Raw genomic sequence first — 20920 nt, forward strand, 5'->3', positions numbered from 1 at the left:
AATGGTATCTGGGTTGTAGTTAGCGCCGTTAGCAGGATTATTTTTAGAATATAAATGTGTATTAGGAATATTATTAGGTAGGTACCTACGTTGCTTCCTATCATTGATTAACTTCCAAAAATATATTGAATTTAGGATTAATAATTATTGAAGCTTGAAAGGTACGTTTTAAATATTGGCTGAATAATATATTTTGGATATTTTTATGTATATTAATACAAACCTTTCAAACTATATGAGCCCCATACCGAGTTTTATTTAGCGCATCGATCGAGATTTCTGTTAATTCATGGTAAAACGTAAATAAAATGTATAACTTATAACTTATATAGGTACATATTGTATATTATTACCAATATTACCTAATTCAACATGTTACAGTCTTATTTAAACAATTATAGGTACCTACTTAAATATAGATATACCAGAATACCTTAAACGCCTTAAACAGTTATAATAGTTAGGTAAACATAGCGTTGTATCATAATAGTATAATACATTTTTATAATATACCTACTCAATAGCACAGAATATAATAATAACAATTAACAATTATAATTAGGTATTAATATTTTCCCAATTTAGACTATTAAACCAACATAATATTGTACATTTTAATTTGTGTGTGTCGAAAAAAGTTATTTTTTATTGGTTACGTGGTATTACTGCCAAGTAGTAAGTACAGCATCAAGCCATTAAATCAATAACTTACTTTAAACACGGTCCGTGTCCCTAAACACGGAACCGCGGCGATGTATGTGAAAACTGAAAAGTATCAAATTATACTATATTGTAGTCTCTTAAAATCTTAACGTTACAATTTCTGGCATTTTTGCCTTGGCATTGTAATAATTGCAACTTTTAACGATAAATTAAACATAATATTCATAAGTCAATAATGTAAAAAAAAGAATACTTTTTATATAATAGTTATTTTGAGATTATTTTAACCTATAGGTAGACTAGCTGTAGTAGTAAATATAGTAAATATTTTAGTAAATCATAAAGTAAATCATCATGGTTACTAAATCAGTATCGTGTAAGTTGGCAATTTAGGTATTTGTGTACGAACCAAGTATCTACCATACATTATTGAGTACTGAAAAATTAATAAAAACAGTTAAAAATACTTTAATTTTTCTTTCAGTTATTGCTAAAATCAGACACCTTCAAGATTATCAACTACGATTGAGCTATAACATGCTGCCTTGTCCAACTGGGCTAGACATAGCTAATTGTTTAAAATATTTTTCTCAAGTGCTTTTGAGTAAGCTTGAAATATTATAATTTATAATTAATAATTTTATTGATGAAATTTCAACAAAAAGTGTATAACCTATTACTTAAATAGGTACTCATTTAGTTCAAAATACAAACATAATATATTAAGTAATAATTTAATAATTTATGTAAGTTTTGATATTTGATCATTATAAACTATCATAAAAGTGCATAAAAATAATTATGTATAGCAATATTTTTGATTTTTGTATAGAGATATGTAGACTTGTCACTTGATTATGTATAATATAGTTTTACATTTTTTCGTAAAATAGCCATGTATGATGTTATACTTTCTATTTTTGACGTAATTTTAAATGATATTTACTTGGTCTACCTAATTATATATTACCTATTGCCAATATGTTCAAGTATTTGGTACTATTATTGACATACATATTGCCATATTGGCTATTTTCTATAAATAAATAAGTTTGATAATTTTATATTCAATCACATTTATGTCACACGTCAGGAAAGTGATTTTTTTTTATTTAAGTAATTTTATCATCTGTATGATGTATGAATAATATAGTGAGTAGAATCACTAGTTCTAAAGAATGTATGATGGTCGATACCTACCTGGGCCTGACGTTTCTTGGCGGAAATAAATAAAAATATCTGGGTGGTGGCGTGTGTGCAAATAGTGCCATATGAATTTGAATTTTAAATTTTTTATAGTTTTTGATAGTCTACTAATTTTAATTGTTTTATCGTTTAACACACTAGTAACGTGCATAAGGTAATTATCAAACCGATTTTATTACCCAGCTATACTTACCATCATCTTTTATATTTTACTCCACTTCATCACATTTTTTTGTGTTAAATATATAATTTAAAATATCACATTATTCAAGGTGTATTTCAATTTTACAGAGATTATTATATATTGTATTTCAATACCTAGTTAAATTTAATAAAATAATTAAAAACATTATTATATAAAAATAGTTATCTATCTTGTATTTATACAACCTTTGTTAGCTTTCCTGAAAACTTGAACTTAGTAAATAAAAATCGCTAACTATTAGTAATAAAAAAATATTTTTAACTTATTTTAATTATTTTAGTATTTATTATAAAACTAATTAAAATATTATTTTTCTTTAATTTTTCTACTCTTTAAAATTTTATTTAAAGGAAATTATTATATTACATACAGTTTAGTAATAAGTACCACTATTTTTATTTTTACTGTAAAATTAATATTATATTTCAAGAATTAAGTTATTTATTAAAAAAACATTTAATATGTTTCAGCAATGTTAAAGGAAGTTTCAAAATCACCACATGAAATGATTTTACACCCAGAAATGGATGCTACTCGTTTAGCTCTCTATCCAACATTAGATTACACTGGCTTGTATTCTGCTCTTGAATCTTTACTTCATTCTGCATCTTCTATTAATACTGGTTTACAAGGTAGGTTATAGGTTTATATCTATAGATATTTCAATGAGACTTGTTGGTGGGAAAAGGGGTACTCTGGTAGTCTGGTATCTCTATTTACAAGGCGGTTACATTTATATACCTAATTTAAATTGTCTGTGATTTTTATTTTATTTAAATACAAATCACAAATTAATTGTTATATCAAGTACCTATAAGAAAATTACTAATGATCTACTAAAGGCATATAATTTGTTACCCAAACCATAAAATCATTCTATTTATAAACATTGAATTGGTGCCTACTTTGTTGTAAGTAGGTATCTACATTTTGGATACATTAATTATATGACACATAATACATTTTATTAGCGTTTGGAGAAGCATTCAATCAATGTGTGGCTTGTTTGGTTCCCTTTCTTGGTGGCGATACTTTGGAAAGCTTACCATATATGATTGCAACTGCTTTTCAAGTATTACCTTCATCAGTACACCATGATTTGATCAACACGTTATGTTATTTTGTGATACCATTTACAATACGTAAATTTATTAGCATTTATCAATACAAATATTTTTTAATTTGACCCTAATACAAGTTCATTAATTTTGTTTTTTAGCTAGAAATAAATGCATGAACAATGCAGCATTATCTGTAGCTGGGATTTTATTACTAGTTTTTCAAAATACATTTGATACAGGTAAATTAATATATTAATTAAAATACCTAACTATGTTTTTATGTGTTTTGGTTTGTTCTTAGCATTACATTTACAACTAGTTGAACGTCTTATGACATTTAAAAAAAATATAAAGAAAGATTTACTGGTGGTAATTGCATATGGAACTTCAGTAGCAAGATATCATGCCGCAAGATTATTATTCAATTATTGGCCTTTATACAATGCCAATAAATTTGACAGAAATAAACCTAAATCGATTGGTAATTTTTGATATTATTATTTCATGTTTCAAAATAATTAATTAAACTTACAAATAGGAAAAAACTAATTAATTAATACTTAATTAAACTCACATACTTTTTTCACTCATTTAAATAGATACAATTTTAAATGTTTTATTAAAAAAAAAAAAAATTAACTACTTTAAAAATAATTTTATCATTTTTAATTTACTAAATTCATACTATTCTGTATTAAGAATATAACTTAGGTAAGGGTTGCCAGATTTAAAAATCACCAAACCAGGACATCATAATATTATTAAATAACCTTTTTTTTTAGTATAGTTAGTAAAATTATATGGAAATGATAAAAATCTATTATTTTATTTAAAATAATAAACCAATACAATTTTTTTTACATAAACTACATTTATTAGTTATTAGCTAATTTTGATATTTTTCTGTTGAATAGATTTTTTTCAATACAGCTATATTATTCTTAATTTTTTCATAAAATTCATTATAAGTTAGACTAAAATTCATTTTACATACGTGTACAATATTATTCCATGTTTCATTATTAAATAATATAATATAAAGTTATTTTCGCTCGGCTTCCATTAACTGGGACAAAACTAATGTCCGATCGTGGCACCGGGACAAATGGCAAGCCTAACTTAGGTATATGTAATTAGTTATATTTTAAAACTAATGCCAAATATGTTATTTTAATTATTTTAAATTTCCAAGTATCTATATACATTGTAAGTTAAATTTATAATTAATTTACTAAATATGTGTTTAAAATTTTCATAAGAACATTTTAGAAAACTTTAACTATATAGGTACTATTGTATATATTAAAAAAACCATATTATTTAATAATTGAAAATGACTAGTTAAGGTAAATACTAATTAACATGTTAATAATTATTAGTATAAGTACATATTATATAACCATTTTTTCCAGAGGCGTGTCCAGCGGGTAGGCCTGGTAGGCCCGGGCCTACCCTGATTTTTAACCTTTAAGTATACCCAACATATGCATTTTAAAATTATATTTATATAAGCACACAAATGTGTTGACTATACAAATTATTTTTATAACTAGGCCTGTCCTAAATTTTGGTTCTAGACACGCCTCTGATTTTTTCTATATAATATTGTGTCAATCTATTAAATTATTATAATTTTTTTTTTGATTATCTACATTGTTTAAAAAATTTATTTGGATTTTAATAAAACTAACAAAGTATTTCATTACTTGAAGGAAATTGGTTGGCATTACTATGTCAAAAAAAAAATTGCCCAAAAGTGGGATATGGCCCTGCTGAACGTGTATGTTTAAACCATGAATTATCTATGAAACATGCTGAAAACTGTCCACCACCATTTTACTTATGTACTGATTGTGCAGAAGATTTACATAATAAAAAACCATCATATCAATTCCATATTGTTTTACAACCATTACTTTTAGCTACATGGAAATGTGAATATCAAGTAAATAAAGTTATTAGTTAAGTTTATAATTATCTTAATTTTAAATTCTACAGATATATTTAAATTATTTTAAGGAATGTAAATCACAAAATACTATGATTAGTGTGACATGTTTTTCACCTGAGTGTGCATCCATGAATAATAATCGACCCATTAGATTATGTTCAGATTGTAATAAACACATTCATTCAGAAAATGTTGACCATATTGTTCACTGGACTTTAAAATCAGCTGGAGAATTAGATAATGAGATGCAAACTTATTTGGTTGAGTCAATTGTTAGGTAAATATTTAAAAAATTATTTACAATGTATTTAAATTAAATAATATTATGCAATAAATTTTAGTTTATTAAAAGAAGTACGGCCACCTATCTCTGAGGCTACTAAAGAAAGCCAAACTAAAGCAGCTGTATTTGGAGCTAAGGTTAAGGGTACAATGTCATCTAGTAAAACGGATAAAGAGGATGAACAACCAGAAGTTACAATAAATGATAGACAACTTATGGGCAGAACTGGTGTTTGGTTATTAGTTGCTTTATATCGAATAGAAGATCAAGAACCTCCTCGTTCTAGTATAATGGGAAGATTATTATCAATACTATTTCATTGGTTTCATGTCACTGCTTATTCTTATGATGGTAAATTTGAATCTCAAATATATATTTACCTAAAAATTGTTTTTGATTCTTAGTAAAGTAAGCTATTGGTTTTACAATAGATTTTTTTTCTATTATAAAATTATTTTAACAATTTATAACTTTAAATTTTCCAAAAGTTCCATAAATTACATTGTGAATTTAGATTTATATCTTTAGGGTTATCTATATCAATTATTGTGAAAAAAAAATGATGTTTTCAATAAAATTGACTTAAAATTGTTAAATAAATTTTAAATTTATATGTAGCATGTAATTTAGTTGGTAAATACCTAATCGATTTATGCAAAATCAAATGTACTTAAACATTTTTGAAAATTTTTTCTATCATATTTTTGCTATGTATTGACTATATTATTCTATTATTATTATTTCTTTTTTTTTTTTGTATAAAATACACTAATAATTAAAAATCTACAAATTAATTACTTATTTGTAAATAATTAATTTTTGATACCACAACAACTGTATATTTTATTCTATTCATTCTTATTGTAGACCAACAAGAATGTACTTTAGAGTATATGAAAACAGAATATATTGGTGAACGGTGGCTGAAAGGTGTTAGACAACATTATTTTGAAGCATTTGTCAACTGTTTATTACCATGTCCACCAGAATATGCACAAGTTGGCGGTAATTGGTATGTTACCTACTTACTTGAAATATTGTTAAAATATTTTATAAAATATATTATTTATAATAATACATTTAATATTTAGGGATATGTTAGCTAGTCAAACTGCACTAATTAAAAATGGCTTAAATCAATTATTATGTCTAGTACCTTATGACATTGTCACATCAGAAATTTGGGAGTTAATCATGCCACATTGGTTAGAAGCTATTGTTCGAGATGTTCCACCTGATGAATTACCAGAACTGCGGATGCTTTTATGGTACTATTAGTTATTTAATATTTAAAAAAATAAAATTATGATTTATTTTAATATCATATATAAAATTTATGTTTAGCAAAATATTAGACTCAGATATGAATCCTTTAGGATTTGATGCTACAAAACTGTACAATTTCATAGGGGTACGTTTCAAAGGCACATCTGCCAAAGTACAAGAACAAGCTTTAACTTGGATTCAGGTACAAAAATTTTACTTATTAAAGTACTAACCATTTTTTATTTAAATTATATTTATATATTTTACAGGTATTAACTAGCTTAGAGATTATTATACCAATTCATCTATTATTTAACTTCTTTAAAGATGGATTAGACAGTCTTAAAAAAATTTATAATCATGAAAATATAAAAGTATCGGATTTTGTGAAGAGTAATTTAGGTTAGTATTTATAAATATACATTATGTATTGAATAAATTAATTTTGAAAGTACTTTAGTTGATAGTTTTTTTTTAACAATAATTACCTATTTCAGATCCTGTTATTATTAAACGTACAGAAAGTGTTACAGATGATGAAGATAAACAAAATTATTATACTCGACCAGATTTGTTGGAAGATGATTTGAAACTTAGCTGTTGTGTGTTAATGTTGGATATAACATCGAAACAAGTACTTTTAAATTTATATCAACTTTTATATAAAAATGTATTAAAAATAATTTAAAATTAATTTAGATGGAATTACATGGTATTGAACGGCATACAGGATTTGCAAGTGCAATGAACCATGAAGTATGTAAATTAATTACCAACTCTTTAGTTACTGGATGGTTTACTGAGTCACACAAAGATTGTGAAAACAAAATGGAATGCATATCTTGTGAATTAATTGTATTATGGCATCAATTGGCTAGTTCATTAGTGGAATATATTTCCTTACCAAATTTAGCACATCCTCCTGATGTAAGTAAAATACTATAAATATTATAAAGGCATTTCTAAGGTCCTGTCATTCTTTAATGTAGAAATTGTATTCTATTTACCTTAATTTGTATTTAAAGGATCCGATTATAGAAGAATGTTTTTCTGATGATACAAAAAAAACACCTACAGAAGTTGATAAAAAGGAATCAAAATGCGAAGGAACTAATTTATCATTTATGCTAACTCCAGACACTATTGGTGGACTTTTAGTTAACATGCCTCAAGTAAAATATTTACAAATAAATAATCTATAGCTTAAATTTTTATACAAAATAAAATATAATTTTTAATAATAACAATTTTTTATTAGAATTCTTGTATTTTTCGGAATTATATTATAAAAAGTTTAAGATAAAATAATTAGACAATAATAATTTTTCAGCTAATGACTGCAACAGTCGAAACTGTTGTAGAGCAATTAGATTTAACTCCAGTAATGCCAGCTATTGCCAGAGCTATTACATTAACAGAATCTGATGTTGGTAATTATTTTTTTTGACAAATTTTACTGTTAATTAATGAATTTAATTTTTAAAATTCATATCAACTAATTTAATTATTTAGTAAAAGATTAATGAGATTATTAATTATCTATTATCATTAATACTATTTTTAAGGAGTTGCAACAGCAAGAGTCGCACAAGCTAAATTAATGAACGAATATGATGAACCAATAGATGAGTCTGTCCATAATATTCAAGATTTTTGGCAAACAGCTCAAGGAAGGTTTCGAATTAAAATTGACGAACTTCCTGATCAGCTGCAATTAGTGTATCATATTCTTAAAGTATATACTTCAATATCTATAGACCTAGTGAATCTCAATATGCATAGTAATTGTAAACTTAACATTACAATTAATTGGGTTAAGCATTGATTTAACTTTTAACCAAGTTTTATAACCTTATGTTCACTGATTTAATGAACATTAATTTTCCAGGCTATTTCATGATATATTGAATCTGGTCTTTTTTTTACAAGCTATAAAGCATCTATAAAACATTTAAAGAAAGTCTTAACTCTTCTAGTATGCTCATACACTGTAAGACTTCTACTCTTTAAATATTATTATAGAAACACATATTTTTTAATACAATATATATTTTATATTTATATTTATTTATAAAATTATATAAATTGAGTATTTCCTAAATCGGCAAACATTCAGTATACTAAAATATCTACTAAGTATACCTATATGTAGCATATAGTTTTAGAACAGAATTTTATAAAATAAATATTTCAAAGAATATCTAGTTTATCTTAAAACTACAATAATTTAATTAAAAAAGGTTATATCAATAAGATATAATAGCAAAGTTAATAGAAGAATAAATAACTATGATTGTATGTTTACTAAAAATTTACATTTTTACTTTTATAAATTATTTAATTGTAATATATTTTATTTAGGAGTTCCCTAAGACAAATGACACAAGTTTCAAGTATTATTTATTACAGTCCTTGCATCTTGTAGTTCTACACTGTGATACATTAACCAAAGCTGTTAAAGAGCATAGAGGTTTTGTTATATGGTGTCAAGAAAATTTGATAATTAAAAAGTAAGTACAAGTATTGGTATAATATTTAAAGTTAAATTTAATTAAAGTACTTAAGTGCGCATTACATTTCATTATTAATATACAGTGGTTGCTGCTTATTAGACTCACTTTGGACTAGACCATTTGAGTCCATTAACTGAATGAGTTAACAAGGCAAATGACCCTCAAAAAATAAAAATAAATCCTTGCTTACTAAACAAATGTTTATTAAGATTTAAGATACTATGTAAAATTCTGTGTAATTACAAATAAAAATAAAATATTGCAATAACTTGGATACTTAATTAATTTTTCTAGAATTGATTAGATTTTCCCTTTTCAGTTAACTTCATAATCATTTCTTTGTGAGTTTTATGTTGCTGAATCCCTCTACTAAGCAAAATACCAGTACCATTTAAGCATGTTTGTTGAATGTGTGTACATTTTTCCTTAATTTTATAACTTTTAAAATATGATCTCATTAACCAGTGTATGAGTCAAATAGACAAACATTTTTCTGTATATTAGTTAAGTATAGATGGAAATTGGAATCAACTGTTTTGAGTCTAATAAGTGAATGAGTCAATTAACCATGAATCCAATAAGCGGTGACCACTATAATATTTTTTTAATTAGGTTAAGAGTCTAAGAATACATTTAGCATAGATACAAAGAATCATAATAAATTAAAATTTAATTTTAAATAAAATACAATAAATGTATCTTTAGATATACCTTTAAAGCTGTCCATTTTTGTATTTTTTAACAGATTCCTTCCTTTGATTAAATGCATTCCCAATGGAGATAACTACATTTAATATAATGTAAATAAATATTCAAGATTTAAATTGTTAATTTATTATGTTATTTTTAGCATTTGGGACTGTATAGAAGGTATAAAATCTCATCTTTGCGAAGTAGCTATACCAGTTATGCTTCATTGTTTATCATTACCATGTGGTAGTGATATTTTTTGGAAACTAATTAAAGATGAATTTCATAGTTCTGATTGGCGTACTCGTTTCAATGCAGGTATAAATTATATGGACTATATTTGTATTACATAAGATAATAGTTAAAAATAATACCTTAGTACTTCACTCTCATTAAATAAATGTTTAAAGTTTGATGTTTGTAACTTGTAAGACTTACATGTAAATCATTTTTAAATTTAATTCTAATTCTATTATTTTAGTTTAACTTTTAAATATTTTCATAATATGAGTATATAAATTTAAAATGTACCTGTATCAGTAATATTACATATGACCTTAACATTGTATTAAATCTGGTCTTTATTAAAAAAAAATTTAAAACAGTATAAAAATAAAAATGAAAGAGAATTTTTACATTTATATAAATATTTTATTATATTGTGGTAACTCTATTTATCCCTTCCCACATAAAAGTGTATATATTTTAAAGGTAAGTTATAATCTAATTTTCAAAATTATACACTCACAATAACAATTTCTCACTATTGAAGTATATTTTCAATATCATATATTGTTACAATTATCTATTAATATATTTATCATTAATTTAAAATTAAATGTTATTAAATCAAATAACTTAATATTAAATTATAGTACTTAATTTTAGGGGCGGATCCAGAAATATATCAAGGGGGGGCAATACAATACTTAACGCTGAATGTAACTAGTATTTCTCATAAGTAACAATGTAATAAATGTGTATATAATAAGCTCAAGGGGGGGGGGATATATACCCTATTTCCTCCCATTGGATCCGTCACTGCTTAATTTATAATGTTTATTTTATTTTTTTTTTTTAAGTTGAAAAAGTGGTACTAATATCTAGATTTGTGGATAATACACCCTTAAGAAATAACCCTACTCTTCAATCATGTATAACAAACGCATTTTGTTACCTTTTATCAAGCATGGATGATCGTAGTACTTATGTAGCTACAAGAGCAACTCTTTTACTACCTACCATTCATGACTCTGCGTTAAAGGTAATGTCAATCAACATAAATACCTTATTTATTTGAAATATAATGATAATTATTTATTTAGAATTTAATTCATTGTATGGAAATGCATTTCGATACTGTTATGATAGATAGACCTATGATATTACAATCTCTTTATCAGTTACACAATACACTGAATGACAGAAAAATACTTTCATGGGAGTTTTTCTTAGGTCGGTTTGATGCTCTATTTATAGAAGCTCAGATACAATTAAAAAAAAGTGGTGATATTACTCATGTACGAGGTAAAATAATACATAAATTATTTTTTTTTAATTATTCATAAACTAATGTACAAAACAATGTATTATGTATGTAAATGATTTAATAAATAAAAATTTGTTTTTTTTGTTGTTGCAGATTTAAGAAATTCTGACATCACTAGTGATTCATTTATTAAAAAAGTTCAAAGAGCTCATGAATCTATGGCATCTTCTTCAGAATCAAATTGTGTTCGAACTCTCAGTGCAAGTTTTGGGCAAAAATGGCCTTATAAAAGAACTATGTCTGCACCTGCTTCTACTTTAACAAAAAATGGACCAAAACACAATGGTTATATATGATTATTATATTATTTTTAATCAAATAAAAGTAAATTGCTTATTTTTAATAATTATATAGGTAATTGTGAATGTGCTAAAAATTTGAAATGTATTGATTATAGTTGTAAAATTATAAAATTATGAAAATGCATTAATATATATTATATATATATATAATTATGATATTTCATTAACATCATAATTTAAAATCATGTTACAATAATATGTATAAAACATTTCTAGGCGATAAAGTTTATAACAGACAGTTTTCTGCTCCAATTTTAAAAAGAAAAACTTCACAACTTATTACACCAATTCTTTCTATCCTTCCGGGTATAATTAATATTATTTTATAACAACCAATATTATAACAATTGTTTTTTTCAGATCATTCTTATGGAATGGATTCTCATGAAGATAATGCTAGTGAGCTTTTACAAAAAGTTGTTGATTTAGAAGAATCTGATAAAGAGACCAGCAGTTTGATTGTTTTTTTACTCATGCAATATATGTCAAGACCCGAGCATGTAATTTAAAGTATTTAAATAAATTAAATGTTTATGAAACTAACAATTTCTTCATAATAGGCATATCCAGAAGAATCAAAACATGGAATAAGAGTTCAAGGTATTGTGTTACAGCATTTATATTTGTTATTGGGTTATAATTACAATGAAAAAGGATTTATTATACCACCAGATAAATTAAGGTATTTGTATAATATATTTATGTAATGTTTAAAAAATTATTATTTATTTCATATGTTAAAAAAAAAATTATTTTAGGGTTTTACCAGTTTTTAATTCATTTTTGTCGAATTTACCGCAAATGTTAGACCAAAATTTTACAATGGGCCACATTATTGCACCTACTGCACTGTTATTACTTCAATATTGCCCTTCACCTGAAACACATTCTATTAATGCTACTTATTCTTTGTGGTTTTTAGAACCAATGGCTAGAAAGTCATGGCTCATGTCTGTAATGGTTTATTTGTATAAGGTAAATTATTTATAAATAAAATAGTTTACTGAGTTTAGATTGATTTATTCATATTTTATTTTAGTATAATTTTGATAAGGAACCAGTAAGTCTTCTTGTAGTGTCATTAATGGAAATTGTTTTGAATACACTAAATGCGCAACAACATGTTTGTAATAGAATACCTCCTACAGTTGTTATGCCAGATGCTTCAAAAACCAAAGGTTTGTTATTTAAATTAAGTTAAATGTATTATATTAATATATAATAAAATATTTTTAATAAATACTAGTTGAAAAAAATGGTGAATCTTTGTACATGGAATCACAAAAATTGTATGAATCTCAGCCATCTACCTCAAGAAAATATCCAACAAGTATGGAAACTCACTGGGAAGAAGACATTTCATTTCATAAAAGAACTCCTCATAAACAAGGATCTACGTATGCATTTTTTACATTTTAATCTAACATAATATGTAAATATAATTAATTGAAATAATTAAATTAGAGGCTCTACTGAACCAGATGAAACAGAATCAGATTTGGCCATCGCTCCAGAAAAATATAAATCAGACAGTACAACTGGTCATTACAGTTCACATGTATGTATTTATAGGGTTGGAATTAATAAATTAATAAGTTAAAAAAATAAAGTTATGTTACTTTAACTAAAAAACTTTTAAAAAATTGGTTAACTTACCATGCTTTGTGTACTTATCTAATTAGATATACTTTTTTTTCTTATAATTATAAATGAACACACTTCACATAGTATTATCTATTCAATATTTATTTTATATTGTCAAGTATGAATAATATGATAAAAATTAATTATATTAATCAGTATTTATTATTTCTATATATATATATATGTACAACAGGGATCATTTGACGAATCAGTAGACGAGACTTTTAATAAAAAAGCACCACTTCGATCATTTTGGTCCAATGAAAATAATGTTGATGTAAGAAAAACATTTATATTAATTAATAATCATAAAAATAATTAAGTAAAATGATTTAAATAGAAAACGGATAAATGGGGTGTAAAAGAAGGAATGAAAATGTTAGCAACTTCAGCAATAATTAGTGTTGCTAATCAACAAAATTTTTTATCACAACCTATCTTAGGAACAACTTCTACTTCATCACCTGAAATAAATACAACATTAAAGTAATTATGAGTTTATGAGTATAATGAATATAGATTGAATTTAAACAATGCTAGTAGTCAATGAATTTTTTCTCTTTAGAATAATTTTGGCTTATTAATAAGTGTAATATTTTTAGTATTTTAATTTTTGTAATTTGGTATTAATTTAGCTTAAAAAGCATAATATATTATGCAATATTAAACTGTAATACTGTAATATCAGTTTTATTGTATAGTAATATTGTGTAGTATTTTTATTTAGTAAATCATATTAGGTATTCTTTTTTCTTTTTACATTTATTAATTTTTAATTCTTTCAACAAATTTTAATTTTTACAATGTATAATATTTTAATTTTTATAAATAATCATATTACTAATATAATAGCAAATAATTATTCTTACAGAAAATCTGAAGAAATAATTGATGTACAAAAAAAACAAACAACATTTTATAACCCAAAAGACATTAGTCAAACATCTACGTCATCTTCTTCTGTTACATCTCACCCACCAATTGTTTCAAATATAAAAGATAAAATATTATTACAAAAACCAACACTAAAATCATATAACTGTCCTCAGTCTCCGCTGTCAAAAATGAAAGTTCATAAAAACTCATCTTTTTCTAAGGGTAATAACATAATCTTATGATTATGATTCTAAATTATAATAATAATGATATACTTATATTATATGCTATATACTCTAACTGAAATATTAAATATCTAAATTCTTAGAATCGACTACTGAAATCCAAACTGATTTGGGATTTAAATTGGAAGTTAGTATAGAAAAAAAACCATTGGAAATTCCAGTGCAGGAACGTCTTTTACCAATTGGAACAACTATAAATTTGGTGCAAAAAATGAACAAGACTTTTGGATTAGGAGACATTGACTCGGCATCACAATCATCCTCTCTCAATAGAGAAGATAGTTCTGAAAAAGAACAAGTATATTGTATTCATATTATTTATTTTACAATTAAACCTGCATAAAATAATCATAATTATTAGACATCATAATTTTCTATTGAATCTAAATAGACTTTATTATACACAATATATTGCTATTTTAATTTGATTCAGTAAAAAAAAAAATGAAATATACCTTCATAAACAATAAACATATACTTTATGTTTATATATTTCATTTTTTTTAAAACAATAGAAATGTACTTTAAATATTTAGTATAAATAACCAGGGGCACAATTTCAATGAAAACACTAAGGGCAATGAAGCCTCTCTATTTTTTTGTGATGTTGTTAATTTATAGTTATAGTTATTTGTTACTTTTAAAATCAAAATTAATATGAAACAATTTGGAGGTGCTAAGCTTACCCAAGCCTCCCAAATTATGCCTATGCATTTATTGAATATAAATGATATATTTTGTATTTTACAGAAAAATCTCCATAGTCCACGGAAACTAACAAAACAAAGTGCTCTGGATAGCCCAGAAGACAACAAATCATCAAATCTTTCTTCTGCACGACACTCTATGACTCATGGAAATGACTCTCAAAAGAGTTTTAATTACAAGTAATATAATAAAGACTTATAGAATAAAAGCTTACTGAATTAGACTTAATTAAAAATTGTTATAGGTAGTTTAGATTTTGACTAATTTTCAGCTAAAAATTATATAAGATTAAGATTTAAATTGTATTACTGTGATATTTGCTATATATAATGACAACATAGTTGTTCAAATCTATGTTTCCTAAGTAAAAGTAATTTTTTAGTGGATTTTTAAATCATTTTTCATTTGATTATTTTAAAATACTCAAATTTTATTTGCTTGAAACTTAATAAAACTGGCTTAATGATTGTTATATTTTAAATTTGTAATATTTTAATAATTCTCAAATTGACTTAATTTTTTCAAATTTAACTAAAGCTATGTTAAATGCTTGTCTTTAATCAAATTGACTATCATAAATATATAGACATTTGAATTTTGGTTAGCCACTTTTTAATTTGAATTTATACTGAAAAATAAAAGGTATAATAATAATTTTTTTTCAACAAATCAATTTAGAAATATCCATACTCAAAATGTGGATTCTCCAATTTATGAAGCTTTCTCTTCAAATAAAAATGTTAGCAATAGCACAAGTCGCATTGGAATAGATTGTATTCAAGAAAGGTATAATATTGTATTTAATAATTAATATGTAAAAAGTACAAAATACAAATATAATACATTATAATATTTATCTATAGGTGTAGCGATTGTGGAACACGTAAAGAAGAATATAGTGATGATGAAATTGGTCTTTGCATTGTATTGTTGGGGACTTTTGTACACCGAGCTCCTTCAGTTGCAGCATGTCTTTTACCCGAAATTCTAACTGTATTAGCCAAGTACATGCCTACTTAAATCATTATTGTTTTTGATATTTTTAGGTTTTAAATATGTAATTTTGAATAATAGATGTCATTCTAAACCTACTTTTCTATGGCAAAAAGAAAGTCAAAAATTTCTACCATGTGGTTCTACTAGTATTGCAAAAAAATTCTTAAGATGTATTCTTTATCAACTTGCACCAAATGGAGTGTTTACTCAAATATTTCAAATGAAACATACTGGTAATAATCATAATAATTTAATACCTAAGTAAAATGTCTTATATAAAGAAAACTATTTGATAATTATAGAAAACAATGATAATAACTTCTTTAAGAGTATTATACAAGCTTTAATGGACTTTAACGAAATGAATCCTATAGAGCCATTACAAATGGTTTTAGAAGTAAGTAACATATTATATATAAAATATAACATTATAAACAATATATAATATTAGGTGAATTCAAATTCGACTTATCTTAGTACAGTTTTCAGGATTTTCTAAAAAAGAAAACTTTTGGAAAAAAAAAATTATTTTAATAAATATTAAAAATGTAATTTTCAGTTACATATAATAATATTCACATTCAGATAGACAAACATTTTAGAGTTGAAAAGTGGAAAAAAAGTTTTACTTTTAAACATTGATATATTTACAAAAAATTATTTTTATTATTAAAAAAATATTTAAGAATTTTTATGTATAATAATGTGTTGATTCATCAAGCATGTTGATTCTCGTTTGTTCAGTTTTTTTTTTTTTTTAATTTTTGAGATTTAATTTTAGATTTTGAAATAATAAGAATTGTACGATAAAAGAATTGACCAGTATACATTTTAATTTTTAATAATTCAAAAACTGATTTATTGAATTTTGATCTAAATAGATAAATTTTTATTAGAGAAAAGTCAACTGTTTGGCACTTCATGGAAAAACTATTTATCAGCCTTCAAATTTGTTTTCCTGTATATATATTTATTATGCACACTTATTTTAAAGTTTTATAGAACACGTTACCCTAAAATTAGTAATTATTTAATAATAAAACTCACATGTCGCACTTAATAAAAAAACAATATAATATTACATTTAAAAATACAAATGTAGGTACATATTTTTTTTACCTAATAAATCACTTTTAACTTTATTAATAATATCTCCAAACAATATTCTTCAATTTATTACATAGCTATAAGCAACTAGGAAAAGTTCAGGTATGTTTTTAGCATAGTTAGCTAATGTAGAAAAGTAGATTTATGAATCACACTTCTTATTTTGAAATAAAATAATGTTACAAATCCATTAAAATAAACCTGTTGTCTTTTCATCAAAATTTTTCATACTAGTTTATAAATTTCATAATTTTCTATGTATTAAAGAATATAAAATCCATGTTTCATCCTCTTAAAATGAATTCATTTAGGGTGTATACTTTTATTTTTTTTACTTATTTCTCATCATTTAGTAAATTATTAAAACTTTAATTTTCAGGTCTTAAATTCCAAAAAATCATTATCAACTGATGACTGTTGTATAATATTATCCAATATTACATACTATATTGATATATTAACTACAGATACCATATCCACCACATCAACATTGACATGGACAACCATTCTTAATCAATTTGATACATTGTTTAGAAAAATTCAACTAACAATAAGTAGTTTTGAAAATATTAATTTAATATTCAAGCTAATGATTATAGTTTTGAAAATTCCAGGAATTATTTCAACCAAGGTAAAGTTTAATGTTCACAAATTAAATACTTATTTCCTCGTTATAGTAATAAATACCTTTTTAATATCAATATATTACATTTTATATTTTTAGAGTATCTTGGATCCATTTTCAAAAATATTAACTTACGCCCTTCAACAACACTATATTAATTATTATTTATTAGTTGATCTTTGTTCATCAAGTTACAAAACATTTGCAAGAGTAAGAACTGTTCATTGCTAGCACATTGAATAAATATTATACTTGAAAATGTATCTTAATAAACAATATTATTTTATTCTAACGCACAGGAAAGAGAAAAAACAATACTAACAAGAGCCGTTACAGTAGAGTTAATACAAGCATTAAAATTCAAAACACAGAATCTTAATAACAACCTTTTGGTTTATGTTTCTTTTATACTTCAAGTAAAATGAATAAATAACTTATTTAAAACATTATGAATAAAGTTAATGTACATTATTGTAACAATTATTCAGGATATTGGTGGAATATTACCAGAATGCTCAGCAATCGATAACATAGTGCCAACATTTCCAGCAATTGTAACTAGTGTACCAACAGGTGCTTCAGAACTTTTGCGGAATAATTTACAAGATATTTTAGATTTCTTAACAGATTTTAATACTCTAACAAAATTAAAGGTTTGTTCTTAAAATATAATTTATTTTTTAAAATGATTTACATTATATTATAAATATAAATTTATAAACATGCGTAGAGTCGATGTACGACGCCCGAAGAAGGAATTAATGAGGATACGTTTGGGAGTACTGTGAAAGCTGGAATGTCTCAATACCTGTCATTAGAATTATTAAAAAGTAACACTCGAGATGCAAGATCATTACATAAGATATTCCCTTGGTTATATTATGGACCTAATGAAATACAAACTATTGGGTAAATATTTTTGTTTTTTTATGACATTGTATTATATTAAAATGGCTATTTTATTTTGTTTTCGATTAAAATCATTAAATTAATATATCCATTATATTAAAAAAAAAAAAAAAATTCCATTAAAACTAATTTATTTTTCAGTTTGCAGGGGAGGTTTAGTTTTAAACCATATAATTTATACTTAGTTATACCATTCTGTTCAATATACATTTTTTTATATATTTATTTATATTGTATAATAAATGTTTATTTCAGATTATTTATATACAATTGTAAGGACTTCTCGGATTGTCTCAGTCATATACGTTTATTATCTTGGATTCTAATTGGATCACTCTCATATACAACAATGCAGAATAGACCTTGTCTACCACTGTCTCAAGATGTTTCATGTCAAATAGCTGATCACATTAATGTAATAATGACAGGATTTGCAGAGGAATCAAAATCATCAGTTATTCATATGTCATCTCTTTTCCATGCCTTTGTACTTTGTCAAGTAACTATGAATAATTATACAAATAATAAAATATATAATAAGACCACCAATTGTAATCCATTAAGTTAAAACGTAATAATAATAAATATTTATTAGTTGTGGACAATTTATATGGAACAAACAGCTCAACAAATGGTAACAGCTGGTGATCACCATTCGTTTACAATGAACATATTACATGATTTTTGGAATAAAGTTACTCAAAGTATGCTAAATTTGTCTTCAAAATCTAAATCGGTATGTCAAGTTATTAGCAATTGATATAAAAAATATCATTCATATTAATATTTTAAATGATGTATATTTATTTATATTAGATGGGAGAAATGGTAAACTTACATTTTTTGAGTTTACTTGAAGCATTATTGGAGTGCCGTACAGTGACATTATGTAAACTTATACCTATGTGGAAAGAGGTTTTATTTACTGATAAAAATATTAAGGTATAGTATTCAATACATGTAATTATATCTTGACATATATTGATGTATGAGCAGTATAAAGCATATATAATATGCAGAGTGTCCCGTTAGGATTTACCCATTTACCATCCTCCTTAAATAATTTTTTTAAATTTTTTACCAATACATTAAATTAAATTAAAATATAAAGTACTTATACTATCAGTCCTTGTCTCTAGGCAAGTCAAAAAATAAAACAGAATTCTGATATCTTCATTATTTCAGAAAATATCGCAATGGGTAACCTTCACAGGACATCTTGTTTATTTAGTAATAACTAATTATAAATAAATCTTTAATCTTTGTAACCTTTTATTAATTACAGTTACCAGGCCATATGAAATTACGTTTAGATACATGTATTGATTTTGAACCTAGAGAACCTCCAACAATGAAGCCTAGATCTGATCTTTCTAAATCAGAAGTCAATTTAGATACTCTTAAATGGCTACAAACATTACAATTTAAAATGGCACAAATTGAACTTCAATCATCCCAAGTCAATGAATTTTATAATGTTTAAAATAATGGAAATGTGTTGCTTTAAAACAGCGGTTCCCAAACTGTGCATCGCGGTGCACTAGGGGCACTTTAAGCACTTTCTAAGGGTATTGTGGTCTACAGCTCATAACAAATAATCTAAAATATGTAGAATTTTTTTTGTTATGTCTTTTACAGTATTCACAGCTGGGCACCGCGATTAAATTTGATCCAAAAAAGAGAATCAAGGAAAAAAAAATTTGGGAACTACTGCTTTAAAAGAATAATTTTATGTAGTGTAACAAATTGGAATAAAATATATAGTTTACATTTTAAAAAAACAGTTAATTTCTATATTTAAAATAAGACGACAATATAAAAAAAGAAGATTAAATTAACCATATAAATAGAATAATAATTTGATTAGGATCCAATATGTGTACACTAAAATCATCTAAATAATAATTATGCCTAATTTAATTCAGTCTTTGTATTTTAATTTAACAAGTAACTTTGAAATTACTACATACTGTATTTAATCTCTACATTTAATAGAAAAAACGAATGGTCAATGATGTATTACAAATTATACATTTTATGTAAAATATATTAAGGACTTTTAATTATACAGGAAATAGATAATAAAATACTAATTTAGGAACACATTAAGTTTTTGTTATT

At 24.5% G+C, this 20920-nt stretch overlaps 1 protein-coding gene across 1 annotated transcript; it reads left to right on the plus strand.

Moving 5' to 3' along the window:
• The first annotated feature begins 721 nt into the window (after nucleotides 1-721).
• Nucleotides 722-20489, plus strand: LOC114128524 (protein unc-79 homolog). The gene is made up of 48 exons (XM_027993045.2): nucleotides 722-1039; nucleotides 1148-1267; nucleotides 2545-2706; nucleotides 3046-3216; nucleotides 3294-3374; nucleotides 3437-3616; nucleotides 4848-5080; nucleotides 5155-5363; nucleotides 5428-5720; nucleotides 6237-6381; nucleotides 6461-6637; nucleotides 6714-6837; nucleotides 6905-7037; nucleotides 7133-7269; nucleotides 7335-7562; nucleotides 7661-7807; nucleotides 7966-8065; nucleotides 8201-8370; nucleotides 8997-9145; nucleotides 9999-10156; nucleotides 10921-11102; nucleotides 11164-11365; nucleotides 11481-11672; nucleotides 11906-11995; nucleotides 12050-12189; nucleotides 12250-12371; nucleotides 12448-12664; nucleotides 12729-12867; nucleotides 12936-13086; nucleotides 13154-13247; nucleotides 13527-13610; nucleotides 13674-13819; nucleotides 14205-14431; nucleotides 14538-14752; nucleotides 15205-15341; nucleotides 15841-15948; nucleotides 16026-16166; nucleotides 16237-16391; nucleotides 16461-16555; nucleotides 17645-17896; nucleotides 17990-18100; nucleotides 18190-18306; nucleotides 18379-18543; nucleotides 18621-18799; nucleotides 19055-19298; nucleotides 19395-19535; nucleotides 19616-19741; nucleotides 20085-20489. The coding sequence occupies exons 1-48, from the start codon at nucleotides 1018-1020 to the stop codon at nucleotides 20280-20282; spliced, it is 7509 nt and encodes a 2502-aa protein (XP_027848846.2). The 5' UTR covers nucleotides 722-1017; the 3' UTR covers nucleotides 20283-20489.
• The last annotated feature ends 431 nt before the right edge of the window (nucleotides 20490-20920 follow it).

This window comes from Aphis gossypii, chromosome 1 (genome assembly GCF_020184175.1).
Source record: "Aphis gossypii isolate Hap1 chromosome 1, ASM2018417v2, whole genome shotgun sequence".
NCBI lineage: Eukaryota > Metazoa > Arthropoda > Insecta > Hemiptera > Aphididae > Aphis > Aphis gossypii.